Source organism: Enoplosus armatus, chromosome 15 (genome assembly GCF_043641665.1).
Source record: "Enoplosus armatus isolate fEnoArm2 chromosome 15, fEnoArm2.hap1, whole genome shotgun sequence".
Taxonomy (NCBI): domain Eukaryota; kingdom Metazoa; phylum Chordata; class Actinopteri; order Centrarchiformes; family Enoplosidae; genus Enoplosus; species Enoplosus armatus.
The window spans coordinates 7,515,258-7,536,780 of NC_092194.1; the positions used below are offsets into that span (position 1 = coordinate 7,515,258).

Genomic DNA, 21,523 nt, shown 5'->3' on the forward strand with positions numbered 1-21,523 from the left:
CATACAGAACGGGGTTTTAATCCAAGACTACATGGTCAACAGAAACAAAAGGAGGGAAGGTGCATTTGGTGATCGTCTCCCAAGGACACCTCTCTGGCCGTACGCCTCACAGCACTCTCCTCAGGGCTTTGACGGATGACACCGGCACCACAGAGTGATAGGCTATTATTTCACTTTGCATTGGATAAATGGCGATGCGAGCTCCTACCTGTCTCCTGTCTTTCGCTTTCTTTCGTTCTCTCTTTTATTCCCTGTCTCTCTCGCAATATGCCACAAAGGGAAAAAATAGGACGTCTGTGCAGTCTGTTGATTTCACATTTCGGATGTGCTACTTCAAGTTTTTTGAGTCCTTTGTAGTTGAAGTGGATGTGAAGAGTGAGAGTATGGTGGATAATGACCAACCTATTTGAGGACATGTCATTTGGTACTAGGCTTTCCCCCCTCATCATTAAGTGTGAAATGCATTTCTTTTTCTGGAAAAATGCTTTTTTTTTGGGTGTGATTTAATATTCTCTCTCTCTCTCTCTCTTTCAGACCAGCAGTATTCATGGTCGCCCTCGCAGTACTTCGATGAGGACAGCTACTCCCCTCCACCCAGGAACATGAAGGGTCTCTCTGGCGGCCGCCCTGCCCAGCTCCAGCTCACCTCAGCCCACACCTGTGGCCTGGCTGAATGCGACCACTCCCTGGACCATCACCTCCACCATGGCAACTCACGGCCCCCCTCCTACCTCCTCAGCCCCACTGAGAGCTGCCCTCTTGAAAGTCACCATCGCTGCTCCCCGCGGAGCTCCATCCACTCTGAGTGCATGGTGATGCCGGTGTCCATGTCGGCTACCGACCACTCCATCTCTAGTAGCACTTTCCCCCGCATGCACTATGGCAGTGCATCGCGGGACAGCGGTGGCAACACTTCAGGAGGCAGGGAATCCAGAGACGATGGTGGCTCATCCTCGCATGGTGGCAGTGGCAAAATGAACCGAATCCCAGCAAACCTCCTGGACCAATTTGAGAAGCAAATGCCACTGCACCGAGATGGCTTCCACACACTGCAATACCAACGCACCTCCACCACAACCACAACTACAGAGCAGCGCAATGAAAGCCCTGGGCGAATACGCCACTTGGTCCATTCGGTACAGAAGCTCTTTACAAAGTCACACTCTCTAGAAGGTTCCTCCAAGATGAACGGCACCAAAAGCGACTCGCACCGGGACAGCTCACACCACCATCATCACCACCACCAAGGCCACCACAAACACAGCAAACGCAGCAAGAGCAAAGAACGTAAATCTGACAGCAGTAGCAAGCAACGCTCGGGAGGTTGGTGGAGTTCAGATGACAACCTGGATAGTGACAGCACGTACCGAACACCCAGCGTCATGTCACGGCATCCTATGGACCACATCAGCCACTGCTACCCTGACTCGATGCACGGCCATCTGGCTGGAGACCTGTCGCTAAAGACCTCCAAGAGCAACAACGATGTCAAGTGCTCAGCCTGCGAAAGCATAAGCATGGCGCCAGAGGGAAAGTTTATGAAGAGGAGCTCCTGGTCAACGCTAACGGTCAGCCAAGCCAAGGAGGCCTACAGGAAGTCCTCGCTCAACCTGGAGAAGCCCATGACGCCCACCGACCTCAAGCCCAACCTCAGGCCCTGTCACTATCTACAGGTGAGTTGGGCTTATTTTGCTACGTGTCAATAGTATTGTGTCTCTCAAGCAGTAGCACCCATAGGTACGCATGTTTTCCAGTCAAAGACCACAGCTGCTAATTTCATTGATCATAACAACCACTTGAGCCATTTGATTGGAGAAATTCACAGACTGACAAGTAGTTTATTCAAATACATGGATCTGTGGATGGCCAGATGATGGGTATTGGGATGGTTTTGGTGAAAGAAGAAGGTGGTGATTTGGATGGAGCCATATGATAGCGACAGTGATTGAGCTCTCATTCACCATAATGTAAAATTCATAAGAACTTGAGGCACTGCAGCACGGAGAAAAAACATCAGTCCCAAAACTTAAGCCTCTATTGTACAACACAAAGCAATCTCTTTCTACAGGCATCGCCAGTGAATAGACAAGGAAGCAAAGTTCTGCTCAGCTCAGCTGGATTTCTTATTGATCTAAAAGACAGTGCTTTGTTTGTTGCCGCCGTGGATATTACAATGAGAACATGTCCTATGGCTCAGCATGTGGCGGGCAGCACAAGGGGCTAGCACAGCGGGACAAATCAATTAACTCCATAAATGATCCGCGCTGGAGGGGAAGAGTTGGCAATATGAGAATAAAAGACCAGAGATCAATGTTGATGATTTTTACCATGTTGTTTGCTTCGATTTCGCATAGGTTTCAGCCCCGAAAAGAGGTTAGCATTTAGCTCAGGCCCATGATCGGCTCTGCGGGAGAGCCCATAGCGCCGCTGGGATCAATTCAGAGTGAGTCAGCACTTTTTACACTGAAGTGTCTCATGGGTCTTATATGCCTGCTGAAGGGTATATGAAAGAGAAAAAGGAAAAGAAAGCGTGCTTATAAATCCCAAATTGCAAAAGCAGGGGAAAATAGATTCTGTAACATCGCTGCTCAATATACAACAATGTGATATCTGATAGCATCATGTAAGTACCCCCTGCAGCCAAAATAAAGTGAGCACTTCAGCACATTGGGAGAGAAGACTAGGAGACTCAGTGCTCTAAGCAGAGAGTGTGTTGTATGGATTAGAGACTGTTGTAAACGCAAAGCCAATACATTACTCAAATCAGCCAATGGAGCCAAAGAAACCACTCAATCTAAGCTTACGTCAACAGAAAATGTTTAAGAGGACTAATTTTGACCAGCGTATTTTTAAACATAACTGATGATCATTTTGAACTGGACAGACGGTGCACTCATCCACTCCAATTTTTTACAATCCCACTAAGTGCAGTAATCTCTCAATGAGAGAGTCGCAGTGTTTAGTGCCCCCCACCCTTTCCTTACTTCCATTTGGTCATTCAGCTGAGGTAGTGTCCGAGTCGCGGCACTATAAACACTTCTAAAAATATCCTCCTCCCCTCCTGCCTGCTGCAGTGCTATATTTAGCCCAGCGTTATCAATCCAATCCGCGCAGGGTGACACATCTTCCCTCCCCGGAGGAGAATCAATGCCCTCTCAGAGAGCTGGAAGATGTTTTGGAGGAGAGAGGGAGAGAAAGTTGACACATACCACTGACGTCCGTGCCTCTTTGGATGCATTGAGATACTCCAGGAAGCAGAGGGGAGGAAGCGGCAAAAGAGATGGCTGTTTTTGCTCCCCATGGCTACTGTTGCTGCTCATCACCAGGGGCAGTCAGGCAGAGCGATAGAGCCAATAGTAAGGAATGATACACCGAGGGGTCACATCGAGAACTTTTCACTTCCTGCTGCTGCTGAATTGGGATTACCCACAACTGTCTGCACTGTAACAACATAAACTGCATCCTGGGAGAGTGTGTGCACTGAATGTCTCTCCACGTATGAGTGAGAGTGTGTGTGGGGGTGGGGTTTTTTTTTCAGTTTATCACACACCAGATGGTTTGATGATGTGCTAGTCACCTTGTTTATGTCCTTGGTTGATGACAGAAGGAATGAAAAACTTACAAAAGTATGAGACGGCAAACAGAAAGACGTGCAGGACTTTTCTTACTGAACTATGTTAATCTGTGTGCAGCAGGTGTAGGCCGCCATCTCTCCCTTGCTCTCTCTCTCTCCGACACACACTCTCCAAATTAGATATGTAAATACACCTGGACTGCAGTAACAGCTGTAAACCTCCACCTTCCGTGCACCCAGCCCCGTAACTTCACAGCACAATAACTTTGTCTTACCGACAAGTCTCAGGATTAAGTCAGCTGCTCCAGCAAATGCTACTCTGTTCTGTCCCTGCATACAGTACTGTAGTACAAAGGGAGGATTAGTCTTTGATAGTTTTGCTGATAGGGCATTGCAGAGGGATTTAATAAGCCAATTAATTGCTATGTTGGCTTGCCAAAGGTGGAGCTTGAGATGCAGAAAGGCTGCTGATTAAATTACAAAAGGGAAGTGCAAAGCAGCAGAAACAGAACTGGCACTGCAACTGAGAGCTACAGCAACACCACCTACACACACATACAGGGGTTCCCTAACTTTTTCATTAAGGGGTTCCCAGATAGTTATCAGGCCTTGAACCACTTAGTAAGATTTTGTCCCAGGAACCCCGGGATCAGACAGCAGTTTGTAGCTAAATGTTACTCACCTCCGTTGCCTGAGGCGACAGCGTGGCTTCGTGGTTGCCACCGTGTCGGCAAGCATCTGTTTGTATTTGTGTTTTATTATCTCAAACTTTAAGCTCCTTTTGATTCTACAAGGAGGTTGTCGGGCTATAACCATTTAATTGTCAATTTTTAAACACATTCTCCCATATCCTTTTTCTGTGTGCTACTGCTTCCCCAGGTCAAATCAATAATAATGGCCCACTATGATAGTGTCCTAATTTTTGGAGGGTTTGGTTTAATACCAATATTTTCTGCTTTAGAAGCATTTTCTCGTCAGGAATTCTTCACTGTATTAGTCTTTTAACATAACAGTTAATGCCATTTGGTGTCTTGCAGTGTCTTATGGTCTGAGTTTGGAGAGCTCGGAGGTGTTAAATAGAGGGATCCCTGTCCATTATTGTGTTTGCCTTGATTTGTTATTTCTTCTTTTTGATGCGTTCTCTTCCGTCTGTTATATCTGTTTATAGTTTCTGTATGTTTATAGTTTGAACAGCTCTCATCAGTCTCCCGTAGGCAGCCATCTCCAGAAAAAATAAACCGACTGTACTGTATCTTCGCAGGACCAGACAGACAAAGCTACAGCAGATGGTGAAGAAAGTCAAAAATCTAGCTAAGGAGCCAGATATTTGTTCTCAGGAGTTGGTGAGGACCAGAATAGAGCTAAGTGGAGAGTGGATATTTGGATAACATTGGTGGCCAAGAACACACAATTAATGCCAATGTTGGATGTGAAAGTATAGGCAAAAAAAATTGATTAGCACAGCTCTAAAAAAGAAAAATCGGGTAGAAAAGCAGATTAAGATCCAAGGCCTCTAGATCTAGAGTGTGCAGATAAGAAACATTATCAGTGAAAGAAATGTATGTGTGAGGTATGTAATGTGGAGGTGCAGGTGTGGAAAACAATGTAGAAACCGTGATGGAAATATGGCATTTATGTTTACTTCATGTATTCATTTGAGGAACATTACACTCTCCATCGGTCCACACAGATCTGATGTTTTCGTCCCTCCTGTGGAACACAAGTCACATGTACATTATGATTCATGAGTCGCTTTATCACAATTTGCTTTACTTAAAATTTCAGCTCTCTCTTGAACAACTATGGGCTAAATGTATTATTTCCATTTCACTGGAGTCACATGTATGCATATCTGACATAATGATGAGGTGTGTAAGTCAGAAGTATTGTGTGGATGGGTGAATGTGCGGTGTAGTGAGTGTATGTTTCAGCGAACCAAGGCAGGCAAAGGGTAGGGTCGTCACAGCATGAGAGAACCACGTCTACTTTAGCTGCCATCAAAATATGTTCAGCAATTATGTTTTCCTTTTTTAGATTTCTCAAAAAAATGCATCTTTTTGTGTGTTGTACTTTATACTGGTTTCTCTGAAAGGGTTTTTTCACGTTTTTCAGCATATTGACTGAATTGGTTTGTCCTGTCTTCTTTTCCTTTATTGACATTTGTTTTAAAATGTGGAGAAAAAGTTATTTTCTAAATGAGTAACAACAATGCACACAATCAGTATCCAAAAGAAGAAATAATAATAACAAGAAGTAAGGAAACCACCCAATTTTTTCACTGCTGTAAGCCCGACTAATAGCGCTCACTTTGATCAGTGTCAAGCCCAGCTTGGACAGATCATTTAGAATGAGTATTGTGAGGCGAATTGATTATGTTATTTCGGGAACTTCCTGAGGTGGGTAGAGTAGCTAAAAACTGTACTCAAGTAAAAGTACTGTTGCTTTGCAAAAACAAGTACCCAAGTAGAAGTAAAAGTTAGAGTACAAAAGTATTTACTGAAAAAATGACTTGAGGAGCGAGTAACTTAAATAAAACAGAGAAAAATCTTTTCAATTAAAAGTCTTTTATTTGATGTTATTTGACCCACAGATGGGCTTTCTCAGGTAAAGTAAAGAAGTGCACATACACCTGTATTTATTTGTGATGAAATGACAAGTCATCATCTCCTGATTAGATAACCTGGGTGCTTAGTAAAATGACTGATGATGAAATTAAAGTTGACAATTTTGTCCTGTAGAGAGATGATGGGCCTTCCTGAGGAGGTGGGGTGGCCAGTTAATTTTGAATGTCTTTTCAGAAATATTATTCATCATGATAACAAACATTTAACTAATGCCAAAATTCATAGGCCTCCCTCTGCTCCGACTGACTCTACAAAGTGTATTTTGTAATTCTCTTGAGAGGCGTAATGAAATGATTATCTTGGGTGACTTCAATAGTAACTAACTTGATCGTTCCTCCTCCAATTGATTGCTGAAACTTATTTGGTAGGGTAAACCTCACTCAGTTAATCAATGAACCTACTAAGTTCTCCTAAATATATTAGACTGAGACAATGCAAGAATATGAATGTAGATTGTTTTATTCAAAACTTAATTGCTATTAAATGGGATAGATTTCAGTTAATTTTGTTGATGGAATTTCTTTTATTCTGAAGTTAGTAACACGATTGATAAACATGCTCCTATGAAAACAATTAGAGTTAAAGGTAGGCATTTACACTGGATCAGCTCACATCTTACCAGTGTTTTCAAACAAAGGGATTATGTCTGGGACAAATATCACTTCTCTAAAGAGTCTATTGAATGAGAAACCTACAGCTACTAGACCAAAAGAAAATCCAACTACTAGTTAGCTTAAAGTTAGCTTTTCATTACCCTAGACAGTTTTGGAATCAATTGAATCGTATTGTCAATACAACTAACAAAAGCTTCATAAACCATGAATTAATAATGAAATGATTTCTGATTCTTTACTTGTTTCCCATGCTTTAATCAGCATTTCTCTTCCTAACACATTAATTCCAATGGTAAGGCTGGTTCCTCAAACTTTTTTACTTCCAATGATTCATTTTCCTTTAGAAAAATCTTGCCTATTGATGTTTTTTTATGCTATGTGTGAGTTAAAAGAAAGCAGTAGTGCTGGTCCAGACGTTTGGAAGCCAGATTTGTTAAACTTGCTGTTTGTGTTATAATGTATCATCTTGATTTATATTAACTTGTCTTTTAATCAATTATCACAGTACATCAATCTGTTTGATATTTTATCTCCATCCTAATCAGGTTTTAGACCTAATTTTTCCACCACCACGGCTTTTCTAAAATTCACTAATGATGTGTGCTCATCCTTTGGTAAAGGCCAACTCAGCAGTCCATTTTTTTTCTTTCCAAGGCTTTTGATATGTTTGATCACTACAGTGTGAGGTCTATACCCGATATACGGCAACATATTGTATAATAAGTGTGTGTTCTCCAGCGGCACATAGTGGACACAGAGTCATGCCAGCCAGTTCAGCTGCACATTGACAGGAAACTTACATTGGGACTCTGCATGGTGGGACTGTTCCCTTTTGACTCGCTGATACTTCAGTCTCCAGTTCAAAGATTAACATTTACATTAAGACTTACAAAAACTTTGCACCTTTATAGGGACAAAGCTTTACTGTACTGTAAAATACAGTAGACCCAACTTACACTTCAGTTTGATAATGTCTTCATTTTCTGTTGCATTCGCATTTACAGTAACTTAAACTGATGCCAACTGACTGCAGTGCAACAATGAATTTATTATTTTGAATAGTAATGTTAAAAAAAGGAACAAAGGAATAATGAAGAGAAGTCTCAGTCTGTATCCTCAGACAGGAAACAGCAGCAGAGTGTCTTTTTGAACCAAGAAAAGGCGGCTTGGAGTCCACCCTCAATCCTTATTGTGGCCTCATCCTGGCTGATGGTCAGGCCATCCTGCTCTGCATGTGTGACAGATGATGGTCTGACACCAGCTGGTGGAGCTGAAACTACAGCAGAGGCAGAATCTGGTTCTTGGCTGAGTGTTGGCTGCTGCACATGTTCAACTGGGTTGAATTGGAAATCCTCCTGGTTGGTAGTGATGACTGGAGGTTCATCAGTGGGGGTCACAGGAGGTGACAGAGCTGGAACCACAGCAGAGTCTGGCTCTCTGGTGGGCTCCTCACATTCATCTTCATCATCCAGGACTGAAGCCATGACTTCAGCTGGAGGGGCCAGAGCCGGTGGAGAAGTGGACACAGCAGAGTCTGGCTCTCTGGTGGGCTCCTCACATTCATCTTCATCATCCAGGACTGAAGCCATGACTTCAGCTGGAGGGGCCAGAGCCGGTGGAGAAGTGGACACAGCAGAGTCTGGCTCTCTGCTGGGCTCCTCACATTTATCTTCTCCATCCAGGACTGAAGCCGTGACTTCAGCTGGAGGGGCCAGAGCAGGTTGAAGATAGGAGGCTGGAAGAGTCTGAGGCTTGAACAGTGTGCAGATCTCTCTTGCTGCAACATCACTGATGAGTTTCAGCACACCTGCTGCAAAGCAGTTGAGCTTCTTTATCAGGACATTTCTAGTGTGGCCCTGTCTAACCTTCTCCTGGATAGACAGGACCATGGCGCCTCTGATGGAGCGGGAGAAGGTGACCTGATGGAGCATGGAGGACAGAGCAGCGGAGACCCGGTCCTCAACGGCTTTTGTGACCCCAACAGCCATTGAACTGAGCTGCTGGGAGGGCATGTTGAGGGAGGTGTTTGGAGGAGGCAACCAGAAGCCCTGCAGCACTTTAGGAACCACTTCCATCACCACCTCCCGTGGGCCAAGCCGTTTGGAGCTCTGGACCTCCTGCTGCTGCTCTGTCAGTTCCCTGGCATACTTCTGAGCCTGGCTGAGGATCTTGGGATGGCTGTAGGTTACAGTCATTCAAAGTTAGTTTTAGTAACTCTAGGAATACCACAGAGACATCACAACCACTGTACGTGAACTGATAATAAATGTGTGTCAAGTATGACTCACTGAAACTGAGGAGGGATGGCCTGTGGTGACTTGAGGAGCCTTCTGGCTTCAAACTCAACGTCCCTCATCTTCATACTGGTGTTCACCTCCCATGCCTGAAACAAGGAGTGAGATATGATGAGCAGATTTGACTTATTTACAGAATAAATCAAGCATCATGTAACAGATGACTTCAAACTGCTACCGTCTGTTCAGGATTGTGGTCTTACCAGCTTGAGAAGAGGCCTGACGTCAGAGTCAAAGTCCTCCAGCTCAAACTCCCAGAGCCTTCAAACAGAAAGAAAACACAAGCTTCATCTTTACTGTGTGGTGTGACATGAGCAGAGATAATGTCAAGTATAGTGCTGGACTCTGTGTGTGTGTGTGTGTGTGTGTGTGTGTGTGTGTGTGTGTGTGTGTGTGTGTGTGTGTGTGTGTCAGTAACTCACTGCACTCTCAGGGTACTTTTGCTCCGCTCCACCAGCAGCTCAGTCATGTCTTCAGCAGTCACCGCAGATGGAAGCTGTTTTTTCTGCTGAAGCCTCAAAAGCTCGGTCACCAGTGCGATCTAAACAACATGCATCGAGACACAGAGATCACATGTCTTTATGTTAAAGTACAAGACACAATTTATGAGATTTTACCTGCTATTTTACTTTGGTGTCGACATAAAAACTATAGTGGGTCTTACCTGACTCTTATATGAGCCGATGTGCCAGCAGGTCTGCAGAGCCCGCTCATATATTGGTGTGTCAAACAGCACCTGTGACGGAAACACGATAATGGTGCTCATTAGTTTGTTATTCAGAGGTTTGAATCCATCTGAACATGTTTACAGTCTAACTCCAGTAAAAAATTCAAAAAACACTCTCACATACCCTGATGGGTTTGTAGATGCCTCTGCTTCCTTTTACAACCTCCATAGTTGTAATAATTTGTTGCTGTATAACAAAATACAGAACAAGTTCAAAGCGACAATGTAAATTCAACAACAATTTTTCTCTTCAACAACGGGGGAGCACGCAAACACAGCTGATCCTTCAGACACAAGTGAACGGACTGATTTCAGGGTGAAGAGTGTGTCAAGTTCTGCAGAGAGAATCTCATTGTTGAGTCACTGTCAATCAGCATTCTACGACTTGACTTCTAGAATTCTACATTCCATTGTGTGTCCCCCACATACACACACACGCACACACTAACACACACACACACACAGATCAGAAATACTTTATTTCTGTCTCTTTGTCTCACTAATGTGTCCCTCCCCATGTTTAATTACACTCCCCTACCTACTGTGTTACAACTTGACCAACTTTGAGATCACTCAATGTGCTGGAACTGAAACCCCAACAATAACATCTCTCTTTTAGTGATCATGACAGGGTTCATATCCAGGAAAAATATTGTGATGATTCGCTACTGTCAACACAAGAACAGACAGTTGGTGGTATACTGGTAGAAAACACTGTGCTGAGGTCTGATAGATATACAAATAGGTCTGACATTTTGACTTGTCATAGGGGAAAGCACAGGTGTAACTAATAACATTAATGATGGCTCCACTCCAGCAATTATTAATCATTGATGTTATCAGTCAAAATGTCTGCAGTTAGAAAAGTCTATTGTGATTAACCATCTTTGGAAATACCTTTTGCTGCTTAGTTTTTTTTTTCAGCATCAAGTTGAGCTACAAGATACATATCTCCATACTTTAGCAAATCAACATTTTTTTGGCGGATGTCAACATATTGGTCACTTGACAATCTGGAGCCAGATATGAGTCCAGTTTGGGGACTCACAAGTTAGAGATTTTACAATCAAAAACAAAGCAGGTTGATATTTCCTCTATTTCTGCTTTTTCATACAAACCCAGTTCAAAGGAGGAATGAATGAGACTGCCTTCCTGGCCATGAAAAAAAGAATTAGGGTCCAAGTGCCCTATTGAAACTGAAGGAATTATTCGAGCCTATTAGAATTGCGAGGATTTTTTTCCCTCCTCTTTAATCGCATTTTTCATATCCACTCAGACATATGCAACATCCCTTTTTCTTTGTCCCCAGAATTTTCAAAGAAGTCTGACGCAGGTCATTACAATACAAATCTCCATCCAACTGGGATCTGAGATCTATTACCTCTTTCTGCTGCTTCAGGACATCTGTATTTTCTCTTTAATTTCTGTTTACTTACTGACAGACTACATCGCCCTGCTAGCGGCAGGGATCCAGGGATGGTAATGTCGGTCCACCACTTTGATGCGGACTGAAATATCTCAACTATTGGATGCATTGCCATGAAATTTGATCAGTATCAGAATCAGAATCAGAAATACTTTATTGATCCCCGGGGGGAAATTATACAGTACCGGTGCTCCCATTCAGAGTAGAAAGTAGCATAAATTTAGAAATAAGAGTATGTACAAAAATAAGATATAAAAAAAACATGATACAGATACCCATGGTGCCCTAATTTATTTATTGATCCCCTGACTTTTCATCTAGCGGCACCATCAGGTCAACATTGTCCAGTAGGCTACTATTGATTTATTGTGTCCCTACAAAACGTATCACATTCCCATCTGCCTCATTTGTACTTTGTGTTTAATCCTAATAAGCAAATGTTAGCATGCTAACATAATGGTAAACATGTTAAACAATATGAACATCAGCATACTAGCATAACATGAGCATGTTAATATGCTAAAGTTAGCATTTAGCTCAAAGTACTGCTGTCCCTAAGTATAGCCTCACAGAGCCGCTAGCATGGCTGTAGACTCTTAGTCTTGTCATATAAGTTGTAAGACACTAAGACCAGATATTTTGGTGATCCTCACAAGTTAGTGTTAGACTTGGATTCAGAGTTAGTTTCAGAAATGGCATTGGTTTTTGCTTAAAGTAACACTATTAGAATCAAGATTATGGACGTTTGACAGCAGCTCACACCAATTTTTCACACCCTCGAGTGCGTGACTGTTTTCCTTTTCCTTTTATCATTGAGCGTGTCTATTTACACTTCCATGCTAACATCTGATAGCATTACGTGTCAGTAAATAAACACCATGGAGACAAGATGAACACACAGACTTAAAAACGTTGCATGCGTGGGCGTGTATGTGTGAAAGAGAGAGACGAGAGAAGAAGAGTTGGTGGTGGGCGTGTGGTAGGTGTTCAGTCAGGTCTAGTGAGGAATCTATGTATTCAGTCTCCCCAGCGAGGTGGGAAGAGGAGACAGACCTGCTCCAACACACACAGCGTATCCATGCAATCTTGTGGGAGGAAATGAGGGGCTGGAGGCTGGTGGGTGGGATTACCAATGATTGAACCTTTAAGAGCTCTCTAACTCTCTCCTGTCCTGTCTCTCTCTCTCTCTCAGCCATTTCTCCATCTTTCTACGCTATATCCCTTCTGTCCTGCCTCTCTGTCTATCTCACTCTATTTCTTAACTTAATGGCAGTGACTTATGTTTCTTAGTGGGAGAGGTGCTGTGTATAGATAGATCCGCAGAGTTAATCAATGAAATGCACTGCTGCACTGCAGGAGCATTGGCTGAGGCCTGCCTCCCCACCCAGCACACACACACACACACACACACTGTATACACACACCACACTCTCCCATGGCCTCCTACAGAGCCAAAGATCAAAGCACTGAAAGTAAAGGTAGACACACAGCTAATATGCCAGTGTCTGCACCATCCTGCTATGAGATGCTTGAGAGCCATTTCACAAATGTTATTTGTTGGCAAAGTCCCATGAACAGCTTGAGCATACAGTATGTGCAAGGAGTTGTAGTCACGCCCCGGCGGGCATCAAGAAAATCCTTGGTCATAGCGCTGTTTCTTATCAAGCAGAGTCCAATTAATTAAAGGAAGTAAAAGTTCTGTTATTGCGAAAATGTAACTTTAAATAGGAATCTTCCCACTTGAGCTGTGAATTTTCACACAGCTCCCACAGACCTCGGCTCATATTCACAAAGGGCTTCGCGTCGTTGCCAGAAAAAGCGCAGTTGAACGGAACAGGACCCGTCACATTTGTTTACGAACAAAGGAATCATCAGAACTTCCTTGAGAAGGAAGTATGATGTTCAAATCAAGGTGAGTGTCCATGTAGACGAGCGTCCATATTTCAGCTCCACTAAGCATGCTGGGACGCCATGTGTGTTTTCACAGCAGTCGATACAAGTGCGCTGTGCCCAGACGGTTTCTTTATCTACACAGGGAGACACCCCACAATCTATCCAGTTTATCAGCAAATCCAAATTAAACAAATCTCACCACAGCTTGTGCCTGTCCTCTGGCGTTCCGTTCATTAATTAGACGTCTAAAAATATCAAACCCCTCCAAGACTTAATTAACCCATCGACTCCATTTGGTAGCTGGTGCATGCCTGTCTTTGGAGGGGAGATGAATGACTTTTATCGCAGAGTGTGTGTGTGTGTGTGTGTGTGTGTGTTTGAGTGTGCGTTCGTGTCTGTTTGGGGGTGTATCTGTGCGTGCATGTCCGTGTCTGTGCATGTTTTGGATCGAAGGCGTCACAGTAAGATTATGTAGTCTTAATTCATGCATGCACATCCATGTCCGGGTGGAAACGCACCGTAATCCGCATCAATCATGCTTCCCCCCGTGCTAACGCCACAACATAGATGAAACGTAAGAGTCAGAGGCTACTTTGACACAGCATTCTCTGCGATTAACAAAGAGTGGGTCGTAATAAAGCCATAATTGATCAATTATTCAAGCTGCTTTGATTGGATGTGACACTTGTTAGAATAGTACTCATGGGTGGGCGTGCGTTGATGCCAGAGGTTAGTAGAATTAGTGTCCCAGGGAAATAATATTTTCAGGACATAAACGGATAACTTCCGTGCTGTTGATGAATTTTATGTCTCATAAAAGTGACATGTCTGTATACTTTGCAATTACAAACATTTTCTGTTGATTCCACCTGCTTTTTACGCTCCTCCTATATACAACTTGTGGTTTTATTTTTAACAGTGCAGTGTTGGAATGGATCATTTCTGTTTTTATTTCTTTTTGAATAATAAAGGCATTACAATTGTTATTTTCCAATAGATGACATTTGCATCAGAAAATGATGAGAGTCATCTGTCTGACGCATTAGTGACATTTGGATGCAGCCTATCTCCTTCTGACATTTGCCACAGCCAGTCAGCTGCCACCCAGTTCAGTGAGTTAGTCACTGATTGGCAGAAAGTTTAAAAAAACACAGAAGCAGTATTATCAGTATAATGACACATTTATATAGTATTCTGATTAATAGTGGTTGGCAGGGTATTTTAAAGTTCTTCATGAGTGCAGCTCTGGTCCAGTGTTACCGCAAAGTCAAAGAAATATGGACCCAAGTCAGATTTAACTTCTAGAGGATCCCCAGAGGAAAGGAGAATTCAAAATAAGATCTCTTCTTTGTCCAGCATATTTCTCCTAGACATAACTGACCTCAAATTAACATCAATATGAGATTTTGACCATTTTCTCATACTTCTTAAATTCAGCTCCTGAGAAATAGCTCGATCCTAATTAATCCAATCTTAAAATGCTCTTTTTCTCTCTCTCACTGCATTGAACTTTATTTGTCTGAAATAATCAGCTCTTGAGATAACAATACGATCCAAAAGAAAACTTAAAAATGAGCCTGCACAATATCATACATTTTATCTCAGTGATCAAATTCAAGTCTCAGCTCTGTATTTCATCTGTTCTGAGTTGTCTCACTTCTATAAAAAATTCAGTGGTATTCAAATAAGAAGATGATTTATTTCTGATGAGACAAAGAAAAGTCTTGTTGTGAGCAGCAAAAGTTTCCTCTGGGTTGGCGCTGCGCCAAGGCTGATCCGGCTGCCAGGATGTTAAAGTGACGGATGGATACAGCATCAGAGAAGCCTTCAACTTCCACATAGAATTTAATGATTACTGACAGTGTCATATTTTATGAGTGCAGATCATTGACCATGGAAATGCGTGTCCAGCTAAAGCTTCTAACCATCGCACACAGTCAGCAGAGTGCAACAAGGTAAATCAAAGAAGGAAAATAGAAAACAGGGGAAGAAAAGCAGGAGAGCGTTGGTGCTTTTGTATGACTGTCGAGGCTCTCTGCATCTGTGTGTTGTGTTCTATCATCTATGTGTGTCTGTTCGCAGGAGAAACTAAGACCCTGACTCAGCTGCTACTGTTGTTGTCCCTCTAATTGAACTCTGTTGTACTGTTTAACGAAAGCAAAACGAGTGCGTGAGTAAGAGAGAGAAAAAGTGGTGCTGTGTGTAATAAGCTTGTGAGCAATCATCAGTTCGTTAAACGAGTGGGTGAAGTTAGCCCAGCAGATCATATAATAACATTTCTACATGTTGTATAATGGCATGTACCATAATGGATAACGTTTCCATAGAAAAGATAGATTGAATTTCTTGTGGTGCAAGATATAGTGCTTCTTTGTTGTTTTTCTTGTTATCAGGTGGGTGTATGTGGTACACATATATGTAGTGCATGAACCACACCGATAATTCCCTGGTGGAGGATCAAGGAAAGTAGTGTTTTCAGCAGGGATGAGATCAGTTTTCACCAGCATTTGTCTCACGTCAGGAGGACGTTTGTACACTACTTTAGGTAAAACTTAAAATTCACTTTTAAGTAGTGTATCAGAGATCAAAATCTTTACCCAGAGCTGAATATTTTAGCACCCCAGACCATTTTTTAATTTTTTAAATGAGGCATTCATCCTATGTTACAGTGCTGAAACTGTCTCAGGATTTACCTGACTTTCATTATACCCTCTTTGCATGAATCTATATTCTAATTCATCTGCTTGTCATAGTTTATTTGTTTAGCACAGATTCTCCTGATACGACTCAACTGGCTGATGGGGAGACTTTTTTTGGAGTGCATTGCCCATGTAAGAAATAACATTTGGCGGTTTCTTTTCTGTTCAGGTCTGTTACCAACGTTCTGCCCTCACGTTTAACAAGAATGTCCAGAAAACTGATATGTTGTACGCCATGATTATTGGTACATTTTTAATGTTCATGGCAGTGATTGAGGTACTCATAAAACTACAATAAACTATTAACAGGGCCATCATTCGATCATGAAAATGTCACCTACTTAACGTTTCCATAGTTTGATGTGGTTATGGAAGGGATTGGAAGGGAGACATTTTCAAAACAGGCACTGAAAACAGGAGACATTTTGATGCCCATGGCAGTCCCTTTGCATTGCCTGTATAAAGAAGACACTTTCTCAAACATAAAAGAATAATCTCAGCCAGCTCCCTTAAACAGTGTGTATGGTCACAGGCGATCTTTATCCAAAAATTGAGGGGCTTTATGCAAACTGCACCGCCTTTATCAGGTTTCAGAACTATAGTTCTACCAAAGCTTCACATTCCTTTTTGGATAAATTGTTAAACACCGTACACTCTCTTCTCTTATTCACAATATCCTTGAAATCCTTTCCCACAAGTCTACAGTAGATATCAATGGAGGCATTTCTGAATTTGTGCAGAAAGAGTAAGCATGCGGGCGTTTTTTTCCCTTGCACCTTCGTGATGTGCGTATAATTACTCTCCTTCATTGATGAAAGTTATCCACAATGGAGTCACATTTTGCTTTCACACCAAGATCATTCAGGAAATCATTTTGGTCCACATGATCTATGTTCACAAATGTTCTATTATAACTGTTATACCAGTAACGTGCTCTGCTTGAAATGGATTCCAGTAACAAAATTGCCTGTTCAAGCAAAGCAGGCAAGACTAATGTCAGAGTGCATTAACCTCGACTTAGTGCTGCAAGAGCACCTGTACGCTCAGTTTGTCTTCCTGCTCGCTCTACATTCAACATTTAAGACCGCCATGATGCCGCTTGTTCAGTGTGAAATATTCACTCCATATGTTGTAAAGACAGGCAGCGAGTGCAAATGAGACACCCTGTTCTCACTCTGAATGGGATAATGGTGATGCTGACGTCTGGATACTCAATTACCTGGTTTAACAAGTGGAAGAGAATTGCACCATGTAAACTGCCTGGCTTGTTTTGATGGCAGGTTTCCACGTGCGATAGCTACGACAGGGTGAGCAAAGATAGCTCCTTTTCTCAATGTTCAAGCTTTCTTTTGCTGGTAATTATGTTTAACAGCCCAGCCAAATTCATAACAGTGTTTCAGTCAAGGTTTTCAGCAGTTTGTAACCTGGCCAAACTACAGGAAAGGCTCAAATACTGAGCAGCTGTGGAAGCTGTGAGTAGGTTTCAGTGTGTGTTGACTCATCATGAAACTCAATGGATGGAAGTAGCTGTGCCAGAGGTAGGGGGTTCAATCCAAGTGTCTATCAAATGGCATATTGCTTCATCACTGGAAAATGTTATAACTAATTTTACAAAAGTTGATCTTAAAAATGGATGAAAGGTACAGAGAATTATCATCCGACTCTACAATTTCTCTCAGCTCAACTAAGGGTTTTAGCGTCTTTTAGCTTATTGTTTTGACAATCCTCCACTTTACTGTTTTGGTTCACTCTCATCACTCTTATAGCATCATTTTCATCCGCTGCAGGCAGCTGTTTTTTGCAAAAATCCACTGTACACTACCTGCTCAGCACCAAACGGCAGACAGAAGTTAGCAACTAGCTGGTGAACATAGCCAAACAGGGTCAGATATTTCCCACAGGAGTTGGTAGAGACGAAATAAGAGCTAAATGGAGAGTGAATATTGGATGTATATTCATCGCATGGCCAAACAAATGCTAATGTTGCTTTGTGACTGCTGGATGTGCAAACAGGCAGCTGTCTTTATGTCTGCCATAAAGTAATAATATATTGTGTTTACAGCTTCTTGCCCTGCCCACTAGTGGGCAACAAATCTGTTATTACATTGACTATTTACCCTTTCCATGCCACCCAGGTGCCCCAGGATGACTGGGGGGGTTACCCTGGCGATGGGAAGGATGATGAGATCCCTTGTCGTCGGATGCGGAGCAGCAGCTACGTTAAAGCCATGGGGGACGAGGAGAGCGGAGAGTCGGACTCTAGCCCCAAGACATCGCCTCAGAAATCAGTGCGGCCCGACGCCCTGGTCAAGGCCATCATCAGACCCAGGGACCTGCTGGACTCCCAGAGGTACAACACATGCAACGTAAAGATTTCAGTAGTTCAATGTGTTTGGCTCTTCTTTTGTTTCTTTTTTTTTTCTTATGTTTTCACTTCACCTGTAGTGTAGGTGGCGCATCTGAACAATTATGTGTCTCATTTTGTGTTTTGAATATATCCTCTGTCAGTTTTTGTTTGTTTGTATAAATGTTAACAATCACAGCCCAAATTTGTGCAGTCTATGCATTGGTTTAAGCCCACTGATCTTTGAAAAGTGTTGAAAGTGTTTCCCGGGCGGGATTCCCCTGGGATCCAACCTGAGATTTTTGATGCTACCACTGGGGGCGCCAAAGACAAAATATTCCAAATTCTACATACAGTCTAGTGACCTTAAGTAAATTAATCTCTCAATGGAGTGAGATCATTGCTTTTCATGTAATCACTCATTCCAGAGAATTTCTAAATATCACATATTGAAATAATGTAATCCCTGAAAATCCTGAAAACGACGTGATTTGGTGGAATGGAAATGGAGTAATATTTTCAAGACATGTTTCTTTCTCTGTTGCTATTTTGAGATTGCAGTACACCATTTCTCAGATTACTACCTATTTATGTTTTGAGCAACATCCTACTTGTTTATTTGCTTTGTTACATTCCCTCTAGCAGTGTTGGCAATTTTCTTGTGCTAGTAGCCCACCACTATATCAGTGTCAAGCACTTGATAGCTGAACCCTGTACTCATTAGAATCCCTTTATGGGTATTCTTCATATCAGCGTCTCCAACTGTAAGAAAGTGTTCAGTGCGTCCTTCTGGGATGTATCCCATTAAATGGTGAGGAAATAGAGGGCTTTTGTTTTGGTAACTCGGCGGTGGAAGAAAACACTCATAAGAGGATTACATGATGAGACATGCTGAAAACAATGTCACAGAAAAATAAAGACAAGCAACTATGTTATGGAGAGATACAAGGAGAGTTGCTATGATTATAGCGTTAACAAATCCACTGGATTAGGATGAAATTAGATAATAGAGTACTTGCACCAATAAAAGAGTTATGTAACCTCACCTAATGCTATAACTGAAAGACCATTCAGTAACGGCTTTCCCCCCCAAGGTATTTGCTGGGGTTGTGTTATCATTAACATAAATATTAAGATTATCTACCTTTCTTAATATTTATGTGCACAAAGCCAATTATAGCAGAGTGAGATACACCGGTGATACACTGCAGAGGTTACTCTAAAGCTGTTTTAGGTCAGAAATGGATTCCCAATTCTATCCTGCTGCTTTTACTGTGTGTTGTATGTTCTGATAATTGTCTGTTCTATCTGCTCTGTATTTGCCTCAACTTCTGTTGCATTTCACATCCCATTTCCATCTTTATTTTGTTCATTTTCAGAATGAAGCATGGTACTGGGTCCAAAAGACACTGCCATGACCTGTCAGTTGTTAGAGGTTGTTAAAAAGCACACTTTTTGCATTATTTCCAACAGTTTTTGGATATTCATTTTTCCATAAGTCCATAAGTGGAACTATTCAAATGTTACTTATCGTCTTATTTTACTCTCCATTGTGTTTTTTAATGGCGTTGTTATAGTACTTCAGACACTGTACTACCATGCATTGTGTGTGGTAGATTCTTTTTTTTTCCAGATTCAGTTTTTAAAAGGTGGCAATCTGAGGAAGCAAATTCACTTTTGTTCCCCCTTCAAAGCGACCTGTTCCTCTTTGTTCGCAGCACAATGTGAAAACAGTAATTAAACCTGAGATTCACAAGTCCATTTTAATAATATGACTGAAAATATCCTAAACACAATCTTTTATCTGCCTTTGCTCTGCTTTGTTAGACGTGTATGTTGAGTGCATTTACCGGTCAATGTTCAGTGCGGATGTCCTTTGCCGAATCTTTTAAAAGATCTGGTTGTACGTTCTGATTTTTAGACAGTTTGATGCAGTCCTTCCCTTTATTTCTTTTTGAGAAAACTTTAGAAGTAACTTCCACTGTGCTTTAATGACCCCCAGAGGCTCTATTTGTGTTCATCAAAGGCGTGTGCCAAAAAGCACAGCAAGGTTAAAGACACATGCCTAATTGTGTGACCAGAGCCACGCAGAGGCAACTGTGGTGCAGTTTGAAGTCAAGTTTAGTTTAAGAGGAATATACTTTTAGAATTTGTCGTGGGCCTCGATTCATTTATGATCAATTAAATCACCTGTTTTCTGTCCCGGCAATTAAAATCAGTGTGCTTTGTACACTCTGACCCAAGTTGTCTGTTCCTGCTGCAAAACCTTCACCAAAGACTAAAACCGATGAGAGCAAGTGATGATGGTGAAAGCAAGTGGGGTTTAAACAACCCCAACTTGTCCTACCACAGTTATTTTGATATTAGAAGTATCCAGATAGTTGTGTACATTTTGAACGACTTGGAGTTGCAGAAACGTTTCAATTCATCTAAAAAAAAATCGGCAGCTTTTGTGCTGAATTCATGTGTCCTTCCTTCAGACAGAGTCTCTCCTGTCAGTGTCATGACAGAAAGTGAAATATGGCTTTTACACTTCAGTACATCCTGACATTACATGCTTGGACAACTGGCCTTACTTGGTATTGCTGAAGTGGCTAAAAGCCTGTAGAAGGATTATTCCATCAACACAAGATATTATTGAATTATCTCTCAATAAATAATATAAAATATAAAGAGTGAATGTTAAGTAAATATTTGGGCTACAGATAGAGAAAGAGAGAGAGAGAGAGGGAGAAGGAACGAAATGTAAACTGTGGTTATCCAATCACAACAGTGGCTGAAAATAACCTGAAATAAAATGAAATGAAATTGCAGAAAATTACAGGTACTGTAGGGGTGTGATTGCCAGAATTGTTTCTATAAAGACAACATTCAAGCCGCTAAGGCTCCGGATGCTGTTGCGCCGTCTGTTGGAGCACAATGTGAGTAAACCCTATTTCATTTCCCCTCTACGCAGTGTGTTTTGGTCTGGGAGGTTTGCTGGACTGTGTTGGAAAACTCACAGGCCTGCTGCAACTTCTGCATGCACCACACTGTGTGTCTGTTCCACTTCTGGTCTGCGCGAGCCCAAAGGCAAATAATATGACATAAATTGTAGACATTATGCAAAGACGACCTTGTGTCTGACCTCAGTGTTGAGTGTGGCCTGTGACAGACACATAGCTGCAGTATGTAATGTCAGACAGTCACAGTAAGAAACAGTGATACACACATAGTTACTAACACTGATGATTCTCTCACTCTTGTTGTCATATCCTCGCCTCTTCACGCCGCTGACCCCATGCTCATTGCCATTCAGCAGAGGTTTTTAAATTGCTACTCTCTCGCA

At 42.1% G+C, this 21,523-nt stretch overlaps 1 protein-coding gene across 1 annotated transcript in view; it reads left to right on the forward strand.

The window, feature by feature from the left end:
- The first annotated feature begins 542 nt into the window (after nucleotides 1–542).
- Nucleotides 543–21,523, forward strand: part of dlgap2a (discs, large (Drosophila) homolog-associated protein 2a) — a 52,612-nt gene continuing 31,631 nt past the window's right edge. The window contains exons 1-3 of the mRNA XM_070919779.1: nucleotides 543–885; nucleotides 919–1,673; nucleotides 17,987–18,201. Coding sequence (XP_070775880.1) covers nucleotides 603–885; nucleotides 919–1,673; nucleotides 17,987–18,201 — 1,253 coding nt within the window. The 5' untranslated portion in view covers nucleotides 543–602. The remainder of the gene's footprint in view (nucleotides 886–918; nucleotides 1,674–17,986; nucleotides 18,202–21,523) is intronic.